General features: G+C 57.0%; 1 protein-coding gene across 5 annotated transcripts in view; it reads left to right on the top strand.

Moving 5' to 3' along the window:
• TRMT44 (tRNA methyltransferase 44 homolog) overlaps nt 1-22,150 on the top strand; it is a 39,301-nt gene extending 17,151 nt beyond the window's left edge. For 3 of the 5 annotated variants that reach the window (XM_047718750.1, XM_047718747.1, XM_047718751.1), the window contains 2 exons: nt 548-664; nt 5,555-6,498. In XM_047718750.1, coding sequence (XP_047574706.1) covers nt 548-664; nt 5,555-5,787 — 350 coding nt within the window. In that variant the 3' untranslated portion in view covers nt 5,788-6,498. Of the gene's footprint in view, nt 1-547; nt 665-1,141; nt 1,252-1,457; nt 1,462-5,554; nt 6,499-20,692; nt 20,800-21,815 lie in introns of those variants that run through there. The other 2 variants (XM_047718749.1, XM_047718748.1) reach the window with 2 other exon arrangements.
• Nucleotides 22,151-23,157: the final 1,007 nt, after the last annotated feature.

Below are 23,157 nucleotides of genomic sequence, written 5' to 3'. Positions count from 1 at the left end.
GCTGTGTGTGTGAGCACCACCGCCGGCAGCTGGGGCGGGGCCAGACCCAGGAGGGGCAGGGGAGGCCATCTGCGAGGGTTTCAGCCTTCTCCTTAGATGGCCCGCTTGCTCTCGGAACGGGTTTGAGGTGGCTGAGAGGTGCATCGTGAAGGTGGGCTGGCTCTGGTAGCTGGAATCCCAGGCACAGCACGGCTGCTCCCCTGGGTGTCTGGGGCTGGGCTGCACGGCGGCACTGATTTTCCATGTCTGGAAGGAAGGGCTGTCTCTGCTGGCCTGCACAGTCATCCGGTGGGCGAAGGCAAGAGCCCAGGTACAGGGCCTGGCAGGTGGGACGTCCCTGGCATTCCCGGGGGGTGGTGGCTCAGCCATGTCGTTCCCACTCCATGTGGCGTGGCCTCAGAGCCACAGTCAATCTCATGGCCCCTCCTCCTGACATGTTTGAGGGGCCGGGACAGACGGAGCTGGCACTGTCCCCGGGCAATAGGCATCGTGCCTGTTTAAGGTCTCCATCGGCCTTTATGTTATTGGGGAAACCCGGTTTCCGCAGGAAGCCTCTCCTTGGCAGAAGTGGCCCGTGAACTGGCCGGGGAGACGCTGCAGAGGTTGAAGCGGGAGTGTGGAGGCCTGCAGACGCTGCTCAGAAACAACCATCAGGTGTTTGAAGGTAAGGGATTAAGCCCGGAAACACACTCATTCCTCAGATGTGGAGGACACGCCTAGCTTTCCTGAATCAGAAGGTTCTTCCCCACAGATTCTGCCATCCCTGTCCCTGCTTTTTCTATTAAGTGAAGTTTGCTTTATTTTTCTCTTAAATTTTTTAAAAGATTGATCTATTTTGGAGTGTGTGCATATGAGTGATCTGAGGGGAAGGGCAGAGGGAGAGAACTGAGTGCGGAGCCTGATACGGGGCTCAATCCCAGGACCCTGAGATCATGACCTGAGCTGAAACCAAGAGTCAGAAGCTCAACCAACTGAGCACCCAGGCACCCATGAGTAAAGTTTGCTTTAGAGGAGATTTAGGTACCTAGGAAAGTGGGAGAGAGAGAGGATAGAGTCCCCCTGCCCATGCCTAGCTTCTGCCCGCTGAGCGCCTTCCACCAGAAAGGGATGTTGGCCATGCCTCTTGTCTGATTTTCTCCAGCCCAGCCCCCACAGGCATGGCACCCCTGGCCACGTCTGGCCTTAACCCTGTCTGGGATGTGCTCACGCCTCACATGGAAGGAAGAGCAAGTCTGAAAGCCTCTGGGCCGGGTGTCACTGAAGGACTTTCTGGGTGGGGGGGGTTGTTACTTGCATTGGCCCTCGGCTACCTGAATTCTGGAAGCATCCCGAGCTCCCAGCAGTTAGAGGAGGGAGCCCCGATGCCCGTCATGGCCCTGCCCTGTGTGTCTGCCCCGGGCCTTTGGGAGCAAGGCTCTCAATCCCCTCCTGCCCCATGCTCCAGGCTTCCAGGACAGCCAGGTGGTATAGAGGGGCCCAGGAACCTGTGCCCTTTCACTCAGTCTGCTCTTGGCCTCCTGGAGTGTCCAGGCTGGTGGGGAGGGGGATGCAGAACAGGTACTCACATGGGGACCAGGGGTAGAAGGAAGTTCCCTTACTTAGAGCGCGATCAGCCATTTGTCCTGTTTCCTTCTTGGAGCTCCTCTCCCTCTTTTCTTTGTGGAAGTGTTTTAGTGTGAATCCCAGCCTGCCCATGATCACCCCTGAGTACATCAGCGAGGGGCTTTAGAGATCTTGGTGTCTGGTATCACCGTTGCGCCATAGGCGCGTGTCCACTGGAGTTGTGATGTGCAGGGAGGCCTACCGCCGGGGGGCGGGAGGGCCGTGCTGGGGACATGACCTCTGGGCCAGGACTTGGTAAAGAGGATGAGGAACAGCCTTTGTTAAAGGCCTGTGCTGGGAAGAAGTGGAATTGGGGCACAATGAGAGGGTGTGGCCTGCAGCCTCCGTGGCTGCAGGGAGGGCTTGGGACTCTGTGACGGCAGGGGAATAGTGACACCTTTGTGACCAGCTCTAGGCCAGCTGTGGGGTCACCATCTGTGCACCCGCTCTCTGCCACATCGGGGGCCTCAAGGGTCAAGGGCAGGGCCCGGTGCAAGTCCCCCCACAGCACAACATCTGGCTCCTTCAGACTATATCTGGGGAAGCACACTTGATTCTGTTTCCGCTGGGAGGTGGCCCAGGAAGGCCAGCTGTGGGCTGGTGCTGAGTACCTCTTCTTTCTGGGAGGTGGGTGCAGGGCGTACAGGTTGGTGGGTTCTGGGTGATGGTGCCTGAAGATGTGCTGAGAACGTGGAGTCCGGAGAAGACCCGGCCGGCAGGGGCTGCTCCTGTGCTCCTGGGGCCACCCTGCAGCTGCTGAGCCAAGCTCCTTTGGGTCAGTCCCCACACCCCCACCCTTGTGCTGCTGCTGAGAAGTGGTTGGGCAGTGACTTGGGGCAAGTGGCCATGGCTGATGAAGCGCATCTGTCCACTCCTAGCCTGTAAAGCTAAGGGAGTTGGGCGCTGTCACCTTATCTTCCCTGCCAGTGTGTGCACATGACACATGAGAGCTCAGGTGTGCATGGCTCCCACGAGTGCACAGGAGAGCTCAGGTGAGCAAGGCCCGCATGTGTGCACGGGAGAGCTCAGGTGCACACGGCCCCCACTCATGCATGGGAGAACCTGGGTATGCATGGCTCCTGCGCACACGGGAGATCTCGGGTGTTCATGACCCTCCCCATGTGTGCATGGAAGAGCTTGGGTGTGTGCAGCCCCCCACGCGTGCAAGGGAGAGCTCAGGTATACACAGCCCCCCCCCACACATGCACAGGAGAGCTTGGGTGCGCACAACCCCCCACGCATGCATGGGAGAGCTCAGGTGTGTGTGGCCCCCCCATGCGTGCACAGGAGATCTCAGGAGTATGCGACCCCCCACATGTGGACAGCAGAGTTTGGATGCACATGGGAGAGCTCAGGTGCGCAGGCTTATAGTGCCTTTGGGTGGCCCAGGTGCCGTTGGTGGAGATAGACTTAGTTTTCATTTAAACCTGGTTTTCTCGGGGGCAGTGCCTGTGATGGCATGGAGCCCTGTAAGCTGAATTGGAGTCTCCATGTTTTGAGCGGCTGCAGAGGCTGGGGTGTGGGCTGGCAGGCCCGGGGGGCGGTCTTCCTGAACCTGAAGTTCCTGCTGTATTCCAGCTCTGGCATGGCTACCTGGGCTTTGCTCTCCGTCTCACATGGTCTTTGTCCGTGAAAACACCCGCTGTAACCCAGAAGGGCTGCCCTTCTGTTTTCCCAGCGTGGCTTTCTGTTTGACTTCGTGAAATCGTAGCTTTTTCCCCCCACTATAAATATGCATGTATGTGACTGCTTTCCTATGCAGTTCACATGGCGGGGGTGTGGGGGGCACATTTATTTTTGGAAACACTTCTGAGTAGGCAGCTCAGGGCCTGAGCACTGAGTAAACATTCTGCCCACGATCACGCAAAAACTATGCACGGGGTATGCTCTTATCTCCCAGGGTGTTTGAAACAAGAGCCTCTAGTTTCTGGTCGTGTTTACAGGGCCAAGGAGGTTGGAGCGATTTTGGATGCCCTCAGTTCTGCAGGAGCCGAGCACCTTGTGAGGGATGGGCCAGTGCCCGGGTGGTGCGTGCTGGGGGCAGGGGCTTGGCGGGGCCGTGGCCGAGTGGTCTGTGCCCGAGGTGCTGTCATTCTGTGCTGGCCGTGATGAACTTGTGGCTGCCTCTCACGTGGGGACTTGCTCAAAGTCTCTCCTGGTTAGAGATTGCAACCCAGGTCACGTCTGATCAGAACCTGAGCATGGAGCACTGTTCTGGTAAATTGCCCGTAGTGATTGTGGGAGGGAAAGTACTTTGGGAGGAGAATCCTGTGATTCCACCGTAGGATCAGGAGCATATTTCCCACAGCGGTTGGGAAGGCCTGCTGGTGCTCTGACCTGTGAGCCAGCTGGAGTGGGTGCAGGTGCCCGGCCCAGGCCTCCCCAGGATGGGAGCTGGGGGTGTCAGGAGGGGCACGGCAGGGAGCTTCCCTGGGACCTGGGGGTGCATGGGAGCGTGTCGTGGGAGAGCTCGGGAAAACCCATCTCTGCCAGGGCCGGTCCTCTGTCATTGGTGCCCGGGCCCCCTGGCCCCTGGCCCTGCAGGTGTTGCTCCAGAAACGTGACGAGGTGCCCATTTAACTCACGAGACCACTGTGACAGCCTGCTGCAGGCCAGCCTCTCCTCGGGTGGGGATCCCTGTGGAGGCTTTGGACCAGGCCGAGGGCTCCTTGCATTTTTGGGCACACACCAAAGGCACCTGGTGGGAGTCTCGCCTCGGGGCTCCTTGGGGACGCACTTCAGGGCCATGTCCTTCTGCAGGGACATCAAGTGGAACCTAGTGATATTCCCCTGACCTGAGCTCTCACACTAAGGAAGCTGGGCATCGGCCTTGTGGGGAGCAGTGCAGGAGGCCAGCTCCGAGGGGGAGCCAGCTGTCCATGTGGCCCTCCGTCTGTGAGGCGCCTCTCTGTGGCTCCTTTCCTTGCCTTAACGGAAAATGTTTAATAAATGGCAGCCCACAGAGACACTCTCATCATTGCCACAACACGAGGCTGTTTGAAAGCAAACTCCAAGCTTTAATTTGTGCTTTCAAGTTCTCATTAGAAGCTGGAGAGCCAGATTTATTCACTAAGCTTCCTTTCTTTCTCCTTGAGCGTGTCTGTCTCCGGGTGGCCTTACAGCTTCCAGGGAAAACCAGGATGGATGTGGCTGCTTTGGCCATGTTTTGGTGGAGTTGCTGGCTTCTGGGGGTCAGATGGCCAGGTGAACGCCTGGGTGGAGTCTGGGCTTTAATGGGGGTGGCTGGCTCAGGAGGCAGCCCGGTGGGGGGCCCGGGCAGCCGCTGGGGCTGTACCACTCCCCTGTCCCCGTGTCCTGTGGCAGCCCCCACCCTGCCAGTGGGGCTGCTATACCCCTCCCCACACTGTTTGCGTTTGGGGGCTCTGACTTTGCTGGGCACAGGTAAACCCTCCTCTTCACCTGCCTGGATGGGAGCTTTGCTTGTTCTCTCTTTGAGGCGGAGGTGAGGCTCTCCATGATAGACGCCACTGCGGCTTCCCAAGCTGCACCTGAGCCTGGGACCACATGTGGCTCTTACACCGTGGTCTCCCACGCCCTTGGCCGCTGCCCATAGGCCCGTCCTGGTGCAGCCCCAGGCACTTGTCCATGGTCGCAGCCCGGATCTTGTCAGCAGCGCCCCCTCAGCTTCCCTGCGGCTCATGCCCCAGCCCCAGGTGTCCAGCGTGTGCCTCCTGAAGGCCCCAGGCCCCTGGCACTGGCCCTTCCAGGCTCCCCCAGCCTCCCCCAGCCTGCTCCTTGCCTGCTCCCTCGGGCCCTCCCTCCCATCCCCCTGTCCGCCCCTCCAGGCCAAGGCTCCAGGTTCGGCCTCCACGGGTGCTCACCCTTCAGGCGTGGACGGCTGGTGTCGGGGGCCTACAGCCCCAGGCCTTGGTGAGTTGGTGCACTTGGAGGAGAATGACTGGGCCATGTCTTCTCTTTGTTCCAAATACAGTTGTGAACGGGAGAGTTCACATTCGCGACTGGAGAGAAGAGAAGCTACAGAGGCAGCCTCACTCGGAAGCAAAGCGGAGACTCTGCTCAGAAGCTTTCAAGACCCGCGTGTGCTGGTTCTACAGTCACCACCCCGATGGCTGTGTTCTGCCTTCGGACAGCTGCCCGTTTGCCCACGGGCCGGCAGAGCTGCGGCCGCCCCAGCTTCCCAAGAGGAAGAAACCAGTTCTGTGAGCTGCATGCAAGGGGCACACCCTGGCTCCCTTGGGGACTGCAGACTCTGCAGTTTGGGGTGACTTCCTCTGGATTCCCCTGTAATGTGGCCTGTTAGTTACACGCACACCAGACGCTGCAGAAGCTGGTGTCCCTCCTGCATCCGCCCCTGAGTCAGTGCTGGCGCTGTGTTGTAAACGAGGTCACACCTGTGTTTAGCATCTTTATTCCAGAAAGAGCACAGAAGCACTTGGAGCATTTCATTGTCTCGAAGGTGAGGAAGTCCCTGGACCATCCGGCCCCTCTCGGGAGCTTGGCTCGGGCTCGCTGGACTCATGGCTGAGAGCGGGCTCACCCCAGGAGCACAGCCAGTCCCACCCACTCCAGGCTGTACAGGCAGCCCAGCCACTCCGGGTGCTTATCATTACATGCAGATTTTGTCAAGGCTGTAATGCTTACACATGCAGGTTGTTTGTAGTTACAGAGAACAAAACAACCGTCATGTCTTTAGCCAGGTCACGCTAGGTGATGGGAAAGAAAATCCTAAGTGATACCCAACAAGGCCAGAAAATCTAAAGATCACAGAAAGCGAAAACCCCCTTGCCGTCCCTCTCTACTAGACCTTCTCCCCAGAAGTGCTGTCAGCGGATCTTTTGGTTCTGGAGAAAAAAAATCCCCCATGTGTTTCTGTTTGAAATTATTTTTTCAGTTTTACATAAAAGGTCACGTCGATGTGCATTGTCCTGCCCTTCATTTTCTGCACAGCGTGCCCTGGTGACTTCCGCAGTGTGGTATTCCGCGGTGTGGGTATTCTCGCTTCGCTCGCGACCATGAGAATGAGCTTTTCCCTTTCCCAGAGAGGCGCCTCCGCTCAGTGCAGTACAGGGGTGCCTGGCCAGCCGCAGCCAGGTGGGGCCTACGGCTGTGCCTGCCTCCCTTACCACGTGTGGTGGGCGTGTTCCTCCCCACCCCCAGCCTCTTCCCTGCAGGAGGCTCCCAGCAGAAAGTCCTGCTGGTGCCAGTGGCCGCTGCGGTGCCCCTTGGGCTACGATTGGCATGACCGGTGCACACGGAGCTGCTCTGAGCCACGAGGTGGGGGGCCTGGTGCAGAGGCCCCTCTGGCCGCGTTTGTGGGGATGCCCGGTGTGGGCAACTGTGGCTGGCTGAGCAGAAGGAGAAAGTCCCGGGCTTCCCATGGTGGCCGTGAGCTGGGTTAGCCCATGCTGGGGCTGCGGCTTTCCTGCCTCTGATCTCAGCTATGGCCACCAGGGGTCTTCATCGGCGTGACACCGGTGAGTGGAGGTGTCCTGTGCACTTGCTGCCTGACGCCTCTGGGACGATTCCCCGCAAGACAAGCCCTGGCCTCTCTGCTTTGGGCTCAGACCTGGGGCAACCTCCCCTTCCCTCTTCTCGAAAGGGGAGCCCCTTCTAAGGGGTGCAGTGGGAGCCCTGGGACTGGCCTTTGAGGGCGCACAGCTGCCGGTGGCTAGGCTCTGGTAGCCCGCATGTGTCCACTTCACTTTCCAACTGAGGGAGAGCTACTATGGCGGCCACAGCAGCCTGGTCCTGCAGGCTGTGCTCCTGTCCCTGTCACCAGCCCTGGAGCTGCTCGTCTTGGAGTGGGTGGGCTGGCCCTTGGGGAAATGAGCGGCCCCACAAAGTCTTGAGGTGGATGCTTTGCCCTGAAAAACACGCATCTTGGCTGGGATCAGGGGTGGGTGTTGGATGATCTCAGCTCTCCTGGGTGCCCCCGGGGTTATGCCTGTCTCAAGGCGGGTGGCCAAGGGTCCTGCCAGGCTGGGTGTTGTGCTGCAGGAGGACATGCCCTGCCTCAGAGACTCCCTGCCTGCTACTCTGGGCAGCAGAAGTGGCCTGCTAGGCCATGTCACCCAGACCTGACTTCTTGGTTGCAGGTACCCCTTCTTAATGGCCACCGGCACCGTGTCCCTGCCCAGAGGTCACTGTCGCATATAGCGTTACACTCATGTGGCATCACAGCACACATGTCCACAGGATTGTGTGGCTGGAGAGTACGGGATGGGAGTGATGAAGAGTCCCCCAGGGAGGGTCCTGGGGGCATGGACAGGGGAGTGGCCTCTAGCCTCTCTACCCTCCTCTACCTGCTCTGTGCCCCTGGCCAGCAGAGGTCCACTCCCACCTCTGAGGTGACCCCCACTTACCTCTCCCTGTTAGGCCTGTCACCCCCTCAAAGGGGATTGGAAGATGACACTGTGCTTCTCTTTTCCTCTGCCCACTGAGGGCCACCACGCAGGGGCACAGGTGTCACAGCAAACTGACCCAGGGCCCCTGCAGGAGGACCCTGTGTCAGGGGGACAGCCCAGCCCGGAGAGGCTGAGAGTTCAGAGTGGGCCGGCACCTCCCTGGGGGGTTTCTCATGGGCTTTGTGGTCAGGGAGAGGCATCGCATGAGAAACATATTTAAGTCGGGTGAATCGTGGGTCTCCCAGCTCCTGGTTGACTTCTTGTCACCAGGCTCTAACTTCCGAAACGGTTTCCATGGTTGTTTGGCACGACCTGGCACACCATCTTCGTGGCCCTGGGTCCAGTGGGGACACACAGCTTTGGCAAGGCCCGAGGTGGTGAGAGACTGATGGCCCACAGAGGGTACCCCCTTGGTGCCTCCAGCCCTGTTGCTCTTGACGACAGAGTATACCCACTGTTGTGTTTAAACCCTGCCACCCTGTGGTGTGTCAGTGACCCAGTGCCACAGCGAGCAGGCTGTCCCTCAGGCCAGGTGACTTGCCCAAAGTCATGGTGAGTAGCTACCGGGGGCAGGGTTCCAATCTGGCTATGGCTTCTTCCAGGAGGTTCTTCCCTAGCAAGGTCCTTGACTGGAGGGGGCACCCGGGGGCCTAACTGGTCAGGTACTGGCGTCTCATCTGCCAGTTAGGGCTCGTGCTGCTGGCCTCCCCGTGTCGGTGCTGAAGCATCCTTGTCTGCGAGACATCTGGAAACAGCGGAAGACACGAGAGCAGCTGTTGAGGGCTCTGCCGGCCGGGCCCCAGGCAGGAGCTTGGCCCCCTGGCTCTTGTGTGTCAGTCACGGTGGCGCATCAAACCCTAGACCTTTGGGCCCTTCATCCTGGCGGCTCCTCTAATGAATGGACCTGGCGGCTCCTCTAATGAACGGAGGTGAATCACGCAGGGCCACAGCTGGGAGGCTACTTGAAACCACACAGTAATCCATCTGGCCTTTGTTGCTCCCGGAGGACCTGGCCTCTAGGGCTTCTTGGGTAATTAGCAGTCTAGGGACTTTTAATACAAAGAGGCCACAGCAACCTTTGTGGCTGGCCTCCAGCCCCCTCTCCCTCAATGATTTATCCAGGTGAGGGGCTGCGGAGCATCTGCCGTCTTGTGTGATTCCGTGGTCTCCCCCCTGAGCCGCCCACATGGTGCGGGGAACGGGGGGGACTAGAAGGCCAGTATGGCTGGGGTGCTGCTGGACAGCTGGAGCACACTGTGGGTGGGGGGAAGGAGCCGTACCCTGAGTGGGAGTGGAAAGATTGCCCTGGGCCAGGTGTTTAGCAAACACTTAACAAAGCCCCTCTGGTGGGCCATGCCCTGAGTTGGCACGGGGAATGGAGGTGGTTCCTTCCAGAAGGGCCAAGGGGTGCTGGATGGGCAGGAGTGCTGGAGCAGGGCCCCGTGTCCTGGCAGTGCCAGGCTGGATTCCAGGAAGAGAGAGGCCATCCTGGGTGGCCGGGCTGGGGGTAGCAGGGCAAGGGTGGTCCCCGGAAGAGTCACAACCTGGCATGCACTCTACCGTCCCTTACATTGCATTTCTAGTGGCTGGTCGGGATTTACAGTTCATGTCCTTCACATGTCATTGTCTACCTTCGATCAATATTAAAGCCACTTCCAGAATAGGCAGAAGCCTCCCCAGTGACGTCATGCCATTTACATCCTCCTGTTCTTTGTGCTGTTGTTATCAGGCATTTTATTTCTCATGTTGTAAACCTAGGAGCACAGTGTTGTTGCTGTTGCCTGAAACAGTCCATTGACTTTTAAACATTAAAAGGAAAAAATTTTATATTTACCCACATATTTACCATTTCTTGTATTTCACATTCCTTTCTGTCCATACCAATTTCTGTCTAGTATCACTTCCTTGCAGCCTGATGATCTTCCTTTAGCATTTCGTGCAGCAAGGGTCTGTTGGTGATCTAATCATCTATCTTTGGTTTGCCTGAAAAATGACATTTTTTTTTTGGTCCTCATTTTTGAAAAGTATTTTTTTTTTAAGATTTTATTTATTTGACAGAGAAAGCGAGAGAGCATAAGCAGCAGAGCAGCAGAAGGAGAGGGAGCTGATGAACAGGGAGCCTGATGTGGGGCTCCATCCCAGAACCCTGGGATCATGACCTGAGTCGAAGGCAGACACTTAACAACTGAGCCAGCCAGGCGCCCCTTGAAAGGTATTTTATAGTTGCATATAACATTCTGGCTTGACAGTGTTTTTCTTTTAGCTCTTTGAAGATGTCATTCCATCTTTTTCTGGCCCAGGTTTCTGGTAAGAGGTTAACTGTGGTTTTCATTGTTTTACCCCTGTATGCAATGAATGCTCCATCTGTGGCTGATTTTTAGAATTTTTTCCCTATCTGTGGTTCTCAGCTGTTGTGTGTAACATGCATGAGGTGTGATTTTCTTTTATTTATCTTGCATGGGTATGCTTTCTAAATCCCTGGGTTGCTGTTTTTGATCAAGTTTGGGGGGAAAAAAATCAGCCAATATTCCGTACAGCTCTTTCTATTCCTCTCAGTGTCTGATGCTAGAATTCCAGTGTGTGTATTAACAATCACTTGACACCACCTCTCCTGGTCACTGAGTCTGTTTACTTTTTAACCTTTTTCTAACACGTGTCTCAGTTTCTAACACGTGACTTCTATCTTAACTGGTCTCTAAGTTGTTGGTCCTTTCTTGTGTTGCATCCAATATACTGTTAATCCCATTCAATGATATATATTTTTTCAAAATTTCAGATATCATAGTTTTTGTCTTTACAAAACAACTTCTGAACTTCTGAAACTTCCCATTTCTTCAGCCTCTGTCCATCAGGTTTAATGTCCTTTCTGGCCAGACCCAACATTTGGGCCATCTCCGGGTCTGTTTTTATTGACTGTTTTTTCTCTTGACCATGAGTCACATTTTCCTATTTCTCATATGACGAGAATTTTTTTTGCTGTTATTGTATAATGGATATTGTGGGTGATGTATCATAGGATCCTGAACTCTGTTGTCTTCCTACGAAGAGTGCTGAGTTTTGTTTTAGTGCCTGTTTAATTTGTCAGTGAATCGCTTTGACTTGGTGGAGGCTTGGCATCAGGCTTTGTTAAGGCCGATCTGTTTCTGGTTTGCCCACCTTCCAGTCCTGGGACAAGCCTTCCTGCTAAGATGGGCCTTTCTGGGGTTTCAGGGGGAAGTTGCAGGACTTGAATCCCATACAGTGTCCCCCGTGACATGCAGGCACACATGAGCCTTGCTCAGCTTCATGTCCAGCTCCCATCCAGACCCTCTTGGTCTTTTGGCCTGCTCCCGCCAGGGTTTCAGGGGAGCTCATATGCAGATTGTGGGGTGATTTCCCCTCAATTTCCAGTTATTTTGGCAACCCTAAACCCCATGCATGGACTCCTTGGGGTGGTGAGACCACAGCTTTCTGCCTGATCTCTGCCCCCATACGCTGCGTGGTCCAGACGGTGTCTTCGATGTACATCACCCCATGTGCACCCCTTCTGTCAGGGATATACCCCTCCCCTCATCACACCTGATTCTGATCATTGTCTGATGCCTTCAGACATCTGTTTTCACCAGGTTTCTAGTTGTTGATGGTAGAGTTGGCCCTGCGTGAGCTTCTGCAACGGTGGGGATACCCACAAGCTGTACTGTCTGGTGTGCCGACCTGGTCACCAGCCACTGGAAATGTGGCCATTGTAACTGAGGAATGGCCCCTCTAGCTTTAGTAATTATGATTCAAATTTACATGGCCGCACATGCAGAGAGCTGCAGTCCTTTCTTTGCTGCTCCAAGTGTGATCTGACACACAGTGTGGGCCTGGCCTGGGAGTCTTGGAAATGCAGATTGTGGGGCTTCTGCTCACAGAACCCCTGAGGTGAAACCAGCAAGCTCAGCAGCTGCGATTGACTTGTCCAGTGGTGTGAGTTGGGGAGGGAAATGCTGCATTTCCACACCTTTTCACATGCTCTTCTCTCTGCCTGGAAAAGCTCCTCCCTCTGCTTGCCAAGTTCCTACTCCTCCAAACCCAGAGGAATCCAGCCCTCTGGGAAGGTGCTCCTTCTTGGCTCCCTTGCTGACCTGACCATTCATGGCAGCTCCGGGGGGGCCTTCTGAGGGCTGGAGAGGGGCTGGGGAGGCAACCATGCTGAGGAGGAGTGGCTGGGGCCGAGTGGAGGAGCTCAGCTCGGGGAGAAGCGGCCATCCCAGGGGCCTCAAGTGGAGGACAAAATGGCATGTTCTGTGCCACCCTCCACTGTGAGACTTCACAGAATTCAGGAACATGGATGGGGGCAGATTTCTGCCCAGTCCATAAAACACTTTTGGGCCATCTACTGATGAGAAGTAGAACACACTGCCTTTGGGTAGTGAGCATCCTGTTGCCAGGGGTGTGTAAGTGGAAGCTGCAGGATTATCTGGCAGGGATGCTGGGTGATGGTTTTCCCTGCTGATATTTTTTGGGGGTATGAACTCCAGAGTGCCTCTTGATTTAGAGTCTGTGTCTGGGAATGGAGGTGTTTGGGTGGAGCTCTAGGCCGTGTGAAACCCAGCTGTGGAGACTTGGAGTCTCCTCCCTTTCATGCTTCCAACTTGCAATGTGGTCTCAGGCAAAGCTCTCCCCCATCCTGGGCTCCAGAAGGCCACATGGGCGAGGCCCCCTGCCTAGGTTCTGGGTGCCAGTGGGACAGCCCCAGGCCGGACATCCAGGTTTCCTGCCTCTCCTAGAGGGAAACACCACTGGGTCTTTACACAGCACTTGACCGTGTCGACAGAGGGGTTCTTGACGCTGTCTTCAGAGAGAGAATCCGTCTGTTCTGATAAGCCTGCCATGGTCTTCTCCAAAATGGTTCAACCTTGAAAATTCAGAGTCCTGTCTGTTGACCACAAAGGCTAACGGGCGTATTTTTAGAACACGCTCCCTGAGTCCTGAGTGTATCCCTGGAGTGTCCTCATGACTTCGGGGCACATGCCTGACTTTTCTCTGTGGCGCTGGCTGGCCACGCCTGCGTGTTTCCCACAGACGGGTCAGGTGGGCAATAAGGACCCCTCCGTCTGTCTTTTATCTACGGCTGGGAGCCATGAACCAAGCAGCCTAGAGCAGGAATTATGTGTCCCCTCCCAGGAGCCCTGGGTCAGCTGCGGCGGGAGTCGTCCGCTCGGGACCACACCAGGCTATACACGAGTCGGCAGGGGACGGGGTCTCCGCTCAGGCTCGGCTGGGGAAGAACCTGTGTGTTAAAGCCTGAGATTATTGGCAGATCCCGTTCTTCGCCGGCTGTTGGCCAGAGGCTGCCCTTGCTTGGCTTGAGGAGTCAAGTTCCGGATGGGGCCACTTGCTTCTTGGGAGCCCCAAGGCAGAGAGTCCGGCTTGACCTCTTTCAGTGCCGTGCCCCGTGACCGTGGGAGCGGCACGTGTCCCCCCATGGACCCCATTGGCGAGATGTGAGGAGCAGGCCTGCCCATGCTCGGGGAAGGACAGGGGCCTCAGGGCCGCTGCTATGTGCGTCCCAGTGTGGGTGGGCACAAGCCTTTTGGTCCTCATCCTTGCAGACACATGCTCCCAGGCCTGTACGGGTCCTGGTGACCAGCCTCCCGCTGGGTCTCTGCTTCCTCAGCCATCAGCAGTGGTGCGGCTTGACCCGGGTCCCGGATGCCGTGGCTGTGTCCCCCTGCCCCAGGCTGCAGGCTGTCCCCCCCGCCCCGATCCCTTCCATAAGTTGACACGAGCAACCACTCCACCCACCTCCCAGGCTGACCAGTGGAGGTTTTGTTTCCTGTACTACCGAGCAATTAGCTCAGTTCTCCATGGACCCTGGCTGAGATCCCCCCCAGTCTAACTTAGCCCCAACCTACTCTTCCTGGAGGTGCCATCAGGCCCCACGGGGAAGGGCTCAGTCCCACGGGGCCACCCCCCCCCACTTTAGGCCCCACAGTCACCCGCACTCTGACCGCCTGCCCGTGGATCCAGGGGTCCCACAGCCCCCTCCTTGGGTTTGACCATTGGCTGGAGGAGCTTGTGGAGCCTTGCCCAGTGTGTCGTGTGCCGGGGTCACTGATTTGTGATAAGAGGACATCGCTCAGAGCCCCCAGATGGGAGAGAGGCTCCCCATGTAAGTGCCATCCTGTCCCTGCATACCCACGGTTACTGGCCCCAATCCTCGCCCACGTGCCCATGGGCCTGACGAATCCAATCCCGGGCCTTGCTCCTGGGCCTCAGTCTCCAGCCACTGTGCCCTTGAGGCTTGAGGGGGATACTGAGAGTTGGACCCCCCTCCAATCTCGTGATTGGTTTCCCTGGCAACCAGCCCCCTGGGACCTCAGGGGACTTTTCAAAGGTCACCTCATTCACACAACAAGACACTTTTGTCACTGTCAGAACTTGAGAGATCCCAAGAGTTTTGGGGGCTCTGTGCCAGGATGGACGAAGACCAAATATATATTTCATATTATAAATCACAATGTGAGACCTGCCAGCCCACAGCCCCTGGAAGGGAGCGCTCCTGCTCCGACTCTGCCCGAAGGGACCCAGCCTGAGGACCTGAACCAGTCTGGCTCAAAGCACCAGACTCACTCAGGTGGAGATCCAAGCCAAGAGGGGCAGAGTTTGTGGTCCACAGGAGGGTCCATGAGGAGAAGGGATGCGCGGGGCCCCGGTGAGGAGCAGAGAGCATGCCCCCAGAGCGACTTCTGCTGCCCGCACTCATCCACCCTGTATATGTGGGTCGTGGGCTGCTCTCCTGGGTGGAGGACTGGATGGTGCTTTCTCACCTGTAAAAGGGGTGGTGGACAGAAACCCTCCTGGGCTTTCTTTGTGGCCCTGGAGAAGCAGTGGAGGGAGGGCTGAGGTCACAGTGTCAGAGAGGCAGGTAACATGTACCCTGTCCCCTGCTTTGGATTGCCTTTCATCCTCACACAACCCCCAAGAGAGGGTGTCCTCACCTTCAGTCTTTACACTGAGGAGGAATCAGAGACCCAGAGAGGCTGAGACACTTGCCCAAGGCCACACAGTGGATGGCAGCCCAGCGCTGGATCTGGGCTGTCTCGCTGGAGTGCAGGAGAAAGGGCTCTCCCTGCTCTCGTGGGTCCCAGATGAAGATATGGGGTCCCCGCGATGTCCTAGGACCTCCCTGAGATCTGGAGCCACGGGGGGTGTCCCACAGCTCCAGGAGGGGCACCCCTGATGCTGAACCCCGCCGACAGCTCAGCGCAAAGAGGTTCCTCCAGCCGAGCAGTGAAACAAACCCTCAGGGGCCCCAGAGAGCATTGCCTGGAACACCCGGTTTCCTAACCAGCCTGTGGAATTGCCAGACCTTGGCGCTGGTGGCAGAGCCTGCAGCTCCGCTGCCCAGGCTGGAAGGGAGTCAGGACAATTCTCCACAGCCAGCGGGGCTCGGCCAGGGCACGGCTCCAGACTCCACGCCGACTCACCCGATGTAACCTCAGAGCTGGCTCTGCTCCATCCTGGGGTCCCTCCCTCCGCCTGGGGGTCCCTGTGGGCCGGCCAAGTGCTGCGTGTGCACTTCCTCTGTGGATCCTCGCCTGCTTGGCGCCCGCCCCACCGAGGCTCCGCAGAGGCCCAGCGTGGAGAACTAGGAGCCGTTTGTTGGCAGGAATAACAACCACAGCTCAAGCTCCGTCTTGCTCCACAAGAGAAGTGCTGCCTGGTCAGCCAGGCAGCCTGCCCTCCGTCTGGGCTCACCCAGGGCCTGGCTGCAGCTGGGGGGCCAGGGCTGCCTCTGTGGAGCCCCCCAGTACAGTGTGGCCGGCCTTCCCTTGAGACTGGCCAGAGAAAGCTTCCCCATCGGAACCCACTTCGCTATAGACACTTGTGGCCATGCTGATTCCCCCAGCCTGGCCTGGGCCTGTGGGGGGCCCCGCCCTCCACCCCCCTCCACCCCCCTCTACCCCCTGCTCTCCCAGGGGCACCGCCTGCTCCGGGATCCAGTGACAGTCCCTCCACCGCACGCCTCGCCCACACGGTCACAACAGAGGGACCAGGCCTGGCCGGTCAGAAACCCTGGGGTCACGTGGGTGGGGATTTACTCTGTCCTGTGATTCCACCTAGAATGGACCAGGCCAAATCCCTGAGAGATGCATAAGTGATAAACAGAGTCCCATAGGCTCCTACACTGCCTGGTTCTAGAAGGTCCCTGAGCTCCCTAGCCATGCTTGGCTGTGGGTTCTGTGACACCATCTCCTTCCTCCTTCCCCTCTCTCTCTCTCTTTCTCTCTCTCTCTCTCTTGTTTGGCTAAACTAGAGTTCGTGTCTGTTACAACATCCAGGAAGAGTTAACTTGGGGTGTGAGGTGCCCCCTGCCTGGGGGTCTGGGGTCCCGCCCTTGTCCACTCCACCCAGAACCTGAAGCAGGGCTGTTGGTCAGTGAACAGAAGCACGCAGACCCTGAGGGCCCGAGAACGAGCCTGCATGTCCACGGTCTGCACCACTGGCCCCCAGTTTGAATCCACCAGGAGGTGGAGGTCTACTCCCGAAAACGCTCTGCCCAGCGCGCTCTCGGGAGTCGGGGGCATCTGCTCTGTCCACACGGGACTCCAAGGCAGCCCTGGGGCGAGAACTGGGCCTGTGAGGCAGGCAGGGGACAGTCCCAGCAGTTGTGCCATCACTAGCCAGCTGGTCGTTGTTGGCCTTGTGGGATGGACAGGAACTCCTGGCCACATCTCACCAGACTCCCTAGCCCGAGGAGAGGCCTCTGACCAAGACAAGGGCCACTCCGAGCTACCTCCACGTGCAGGCAGCCGCTCACAGAGCCTGTCCCTCAAGTGTATGATCACAGCCACCAGGGTCCGGCTGACCCTACTGTGGCCATGTGATTGCTGCAACGAGGACACGGGGACATTGGCCCTAACGTGAGGTGATGGCTGCACGCATGGGACGACGTGTCCCCAGGGTTCCGTTCCCAGTGGGTCCTGAGACGGTTCCTCTGCACTCGGGGACAAGTCTGTTCCCCTCCCCGAGCCTCAGAGTGTTCGCCTGTAAAGCAGGGGTGTCCTTGGGTGACACCTACTTTCAGCCCCTTTCCCTGCTTGGCCTCTCCTTACACCACGCTCCCCCAAAGGGCTGGCAGGGGCAGGGCCTGGGGGCGCCCAGCCAGCCACTCCTCCCACAGCTGATGACAGAGAGCCTGTGGCGTTTCCATGGAAATCAGAAAACAGAGCACAGATAAATTTGAGATTTTGTAATCGCAGCTCTCGGGTAACCTGAAAACACAATGAGATCTTCAATCCCACTCTAGCCATTGGAGCTGGGTTTCTGCATGGTGCTGAGGTGCCCTCCCCCATGAAAGAGCGGGGGCAAAGGCAGGTGCCCCCAGGCCCCTCCCGAGAGAAAGGATGACTGAGGGCTGCAGCATCTGGGCTGACTGTGGCAGAAGGCATGGGGGAGACCCTGGACAGGGGTTGGCTCTTTCTGCACCCAGGTCCCCTAGAAGCAGAGCCTGAGGCAAGGATTGTGGCTTTGGGATTTGCTGGGGATGCTCTCAGGATGAGGCAGGGTCTCTGTTGGAGGCAGCCTGGTCCCCGCCCTCCACCCAGGGGCTCTGGAGCGTGAAAGGAGCCATCAGGCATGCCTGCATGTGCTCCGGGTTGGGGCGGGGGCGGCCCTCAGGGGAGGCACTGACAGAGGGCAGTTCTCCTCTGAAGGGGCACTTGTGAGTCAGCCAGCCCCCCTGCTGCTGGGGGAGGGGAGCTCTGGTCAGGACACCCAGGGTGTCCACCCTGCGGTGGTGTGTCCGATCCCCTCTCACGGATGCAGAATCCCGGGCTCAGAGAGATGGGTGCATGTGGGGTGTGTACCCGATATTGGAGCTTCTGACTGGGAGGCAACACCCTCCATGGGGAGGCCCGGTCTTAACAGGATCTTAACAGCCCTCCCTCAGCATGGTCATTTCCCTCGAGGATTTGGATGCACAAGAAGGCTTTCGTCTGACTTGAATGCAGGGAGTTGCTCAAATTGGAAGTACAGCCCCTGGTTGGCCCCATTTACCCTGTGGGGGTCACTCTGCACCGAGATGCTGCTAGAAGTCTCTTTCTGGCCCCAGATAAGAGTTTCGGTATCTGCTGACATGGGCTGTGGGGTAGGGGCGCTGAATCCCTCCCTGGGGCCTGTTTGGGACTGGCTGGAGGGCACTGGCTCTGCCCCTGGACCCCTGCCTCTCTTAGAGGGGTCAGCTGCAGACACTGGGTGGGTCCTGGTGGGGCTTTGAGACCTGGGGAGGGGCTGGCCAGGTTTGTGGAAAGAACCGGGGGATGGACCTGGGGCAGTCCTCCCATTCTGGAGGTCAGGCTCCTGGGGGTGGGGGGCACACACCTCAGGACAAGCTCTCAGCTTCTGGAAGGAGTGTTGTTGCTCTGGTGAACACTTCTTTGTTCTACTCTGATTGAGGCCCTGACATGTCACTGTGAACCCCTGACATGGCGTCGGTAACCCCATCTTGTGGAAAAAGGGACAGCCCAAAGCTGAGTGCAGGAACTTAGCCACACGACTGGGGCCAGAACCAGACCTCTGGCTTCACACTCACCCCAGACCTCCAGGGATGTCCGCAGTCCCCTGCCATCCCTGCGGTGGTGGTGGTGGAGGGGGCGTGGGACATGTCTTGGAGGACACCTCCAGGCCCTGCAATGTTTCCGTCTGGAGCCCCACGGAGACACCGGGGGAGTCTGGGGGCGTGGGACGAAGAATGGAGGCTCCCCATGTCTGGGTCAAGGTGGGATGCCCACAGGCGCCCACTGGCAATGCAGATGAAAGACCATTTCGGAGAGCATCATGAAGACCCTCCAGGACAGCCATCAGAATAAGGGAGCAGGGTGGGTTGGTCCTGGAAGGATGGAGCGTGTCTCCTCAGAGTGGGGGAGCACAGTGGCCCTCAGAACCCATTCCCAAGGACCGATGGCCTCCAGGGGTCTCCATTAAGACCCACATTCAGGCCCCTGCAGATCCTGCAGTCTGGAGGGACCGAAGCCAGACACACGGCCCCCACAGGCTTTTTTTTATCAGGTGGGCTGCACCCAAGGGGTCCACGAGTCTGTTTCCACATCAAAACTCCTGTTATTTCCCATCAGTTAGCAAATAAATGGACTTAGTTCTTTGTGAAGAGGATGTGTGCACTGTTGCCCTCATTCTCCTTTATCTTTACCCGAGGTGTGCTCAGCCTTCACTGCCGGCTTGCTCCATGGCTCACCTATCCGACCACCCGTCCTGTCTTCCTCCCTTTCCTTCAGCCACCCATCCCTCGTCCACCCGCCCAGCCATCCCCCACCCGTCCCGCGTCCACCTGCCCACTCATGTATTTATCCATGCTTCCATTTATCCATCCACCCACCATTTGCTGAGTGCCGACTGTGACCCCTGTGTCATATCGGATACAGAAGCTCTAAAGAGGAATGCGGCATGTTTCTGGGCCCTTAAGACTGTTGCATATTCAGGGGGGACGGACATGATGATAATGTAGTCACACATACTGAGGGCATGCTCAGTCCCTCTGACATTTTCCATGGATGTGGCTAACTCCATCAGAAAGATGCACTAGGGGAACGCCGAAGTATTACCGGGCAGGGCACAGCGCTCCCTCCTGAAGAGGCCGGGCAGGTCAGGAGTGATCCCCCGTAGAACATTGTCCAGCAGTGACCACACAGAGGCCCTGGGGTGTGGGCCACAGCTCAAGCTCATGGCGCAGAGACCTCGTCTTGGACAAGGATGTGGAGGATCTGGCCAGGGTGGTGGGTGGAGGATGGACCCCTTCCCACTGCCCCTGCCACACGCATGCACACGTGGGGATCCTTCCTGGGATGTCTGCTTACGAGAGCATGGGCCTGGGCGTCTGGGTGGGCGGCTCACTCTTGGACTGTCTCCCTGGGGGGGAGGGGGGCGTGCAGGTACAGTAGTGGGTGGCCCTGGCTCTGGGTTTGGTTGTTACTATAAGGGACAGGAGCAAACCATCAATAATCATACAGAAGAAGGGACACTCTTAACGGGACAGAAACTCCAGGAAAACAGCCCGGGGCTCAGGGCGGGGCAGGGGAGATGAGAAAAGTCTTTAACACCGACTGTGCCAGCCTCCGGCTTAGGGCCTGCTGGCAGGGTCTCCCACAGAGGCCAGGAACCCTGTCTGGGTGGGCCACCTGAGAGCCCACTCCCGATTGACCGCTGTGTGTTCAGCTGCCTGGACCCTCCCCTGCCACTCAGAGAGAAAGTCGTTTCCAGGCAAAGATGAAAGTGAAGGGGGATCTGGGCTCCTTCAACTCCAAAAAAGGGCCTTTAGAGCCTCAGACGTCCCAAGTCCTAGGAGCGCAGAGTGCTGTCCCCATGTGCCTGGAGTGAAGGGGGCAGATGTCTGCAGGGTCTCCGGTTTCATGTCCCCAAGGGTGAGTGTGGGTCCCCACAGACCAAATGGGGTCTGACTCCCCATTCCATCTCCACGTGCCCTCCCCAAAGGAGGCCACCCGGCATGGGGGCCCTGGGGCCAGGAGGGAGTTCCCAGAGGGGCGGCCAGGCTGGGCTGGGGACAGGGCTCTCCCACTCTTCCTCTTGCCTGTCCCCCAAGTGAGTGTTGAACAGCTCTCTCCACACTGTCACCCCAAGTTTAAATGGCGATGAATGGCCAAATAAGCTTAGTTTTTAATGTTGGCATTTCAACAAATGTGGTTGATTATTATCCACTCCAGGAAAGTACACACCTGAGTCTGTGATGTCTAGATCCCAGTTGCTGAATTGGAAACTGTGCGGTTCTGCCTCGCCATCTTCAAAGCCGCTCTGTTACAAACGTAATCATGTAAATTAAAACAGATCAAAAAAGAAAATTCCTACGATCCTTCTTTATATGTGAAGACTTTACATCATCTTCTGGATTTAGTTACCCTACATTTGTCATTAGAACCAAGTAGATCGAAACAATGGAAGTGCATGGGAAATTAATTCTGATGACGACTGTTACACATAAACTTAGGTTTCCTTGGAAACGATGAGATGGATTGGGCCATTTTTAACTCTGTTTTGTGCTGCCCTTTGCTAGAATTCGAGGGGGCTATTGTTTTACTTTCTAGATAAAGAATCAAAAGACATTTAGATACCCAGGGGCCCCTTGTCAGGGGTCTGTCAGGGAGGCAGGACACTGTGTCTCCAATGTGTATGTTTCTTACCGGTTCTCGTCTGCATGTCTCTGGACATACATTCGTGTGAATCTATCAATGTACAGATTTATAGAAAAGACTATGTTATCATAGTCCTTTATGCACAAATAATGAATATATTTTTATTGTAAGTATAATTTATATTATGAAATTATAAAATAATTGTTATTAAATTAATTAATGTCTTTACATAAATGTATGTGTACATGCACATACACACATGTATATCAGGCTTGTATCAAGCATTGCATAGACATGTATATCTACTCATTCCTTTATAGAAGAACACACGTACACACATGCTTACACACTTCAGTGCAGGATTCTCTTTATCCTCACACGTGTGTACCTACGAGTCTGTTTCCAAAGGGATAGGTTACTGGGTTGCCCCGCGCAGCGGTGCTGAGTTAAGCTGTGTGACTGGCCGTCATGTGCGGGGCTGGGATCCCCCCCACCCCTCTGCCCCCTGCGGGAGGTTTGAGGCCCGGGCCTCACCCTGCTCTCTCCTGGGGGCTGTGGCCGGCCTTGAGATGGGGGAAGCAAAAGCCCGCACATGGGGAGGTCCCCACCCTGCTGCTGGGTGTGAGTCTGCCCCACGGTGTCCGAGCTGCCCCACGGAGTCCGACCCATTCATCTTCTCGCTCAACACTCATGACAGTGCTGTGAACAAGGCAGTCCCTTCCACTGGACAAACGAAGACTCGGAGACCAAGGGGAGCAGCTGACCTGCCAGGTCACACACCACCCATCTATCCATCCTTTTGTCCTACAAGAGGCTTGTTGAACCACAGACATCCCACCTGCTCGGTGCTCCCCGCTGTGTGATTCTGCCTGGAGGTCCCGAAGGACATTTGCGATATTGTAACCTTGTAACAGTGTAACCAGCACTACCCGAACACCATTTCTGGAGTCTGCTCTCTCCAGAGCTGTGTTTAAACCCTGAGCGAGGGCACCTGGGTGGCTTAGTGGGTTAAGCCTCTGCCTTTGGCTCAGGTCATGATCTCGGGATCCTGGGATTGAGCCCCGAATCGGGCTCTCTGCTCAGCAGGGAGCCTGCTTCCTCTTCTCTTTCTGCCTGCCTCTCTGCCTACTTGTGATCTCTGTCAAATAAAGAAATTTAAAAAAAAAGATCTTTAAACTCTGAGCAAGGGACTGGCGTGCAGACCAAGCCTCTTCTCGATGCAGGTGCCATCCCACTTCACTGCTGTCTGAGATGAGAATGAACGTAACAAGACAAAGCACCACGTCCTCCGCGATCAGTCACGATTGCCAGGCAGCCATCTGTGGGGCAGCGTTGGTGCCGAATCTGGAGCCCCTGAATTACTTACAGGTTTTCAGGACAGAGGGAGCAGGAAGCGGTTGGACAGGGTAGACAGGACAGAAGCCTCCAGCAGACCCAGGAAGTTTTTGAAGGTTTCCCGGAGCTCTGATTCCATCCAGAAATTTATTTCAAAACTCCTCTCTCTCCGGTGGGGCTTGTAGCGTGTTGAATCCGGACCCTGGTGCAACTCTCTCACCTCCGGAAGCAGGCCATGTGGAAGGGCAGTGCGGGGTCTCCTACCCTAGAGGCAGTGGCAGGCATGTCCCAGCCCCGTCACCAACCCTCTGTGTGCAGATCCTGGGCCTCTGATTCCCCACGTGAGACCTGCACATGGGCCAGGTCCCCTGAGTCCCCTGACGTGGACAGTCTGCTGTGGCTGTGCCCCTTCGCTGAGCCTGTCTTCCACTACAGGAGGGAGCAGCCTGCACAGGAGTATAGGCTGTGGGCTGAGCCACGCACTCCTGGGTAACTGGGGTCAGACTCTTCTGCTCTGACCTGTACCAGGTAGGTGCCCAAGGCAGTTCCTCCGGGCTTTGCAGGGAAGGAAGGAGGGGCTGGCAGGGCTGTTGGGGAGCCCTGGGGTGGAGATCTGTGGGCTGAAGGGTCAAATGAGAGTAGAGGCGGGGCAAGCCCCTGCCCAGGAAGCTCCCCAAGATTGGAGGCCAACTGCAAGGGTCTGG

This window comes from Lutra lutra, chromosome 2, assembly GCF_902655055.1.
Source record: "Lutra lutra chromosome 2, mLutLut1.2, whole genome shotgun sequence".
NCBI lineage: Eukaryota > Metazoa > Chordata > Mammalia > Carnivora > Mustelidae > Lutra > Lutra lutra.
Note: the sequence above shows the minus strand (reverse complement) of the source record. Positions and strands in the feature narration are given on the sequence as shown.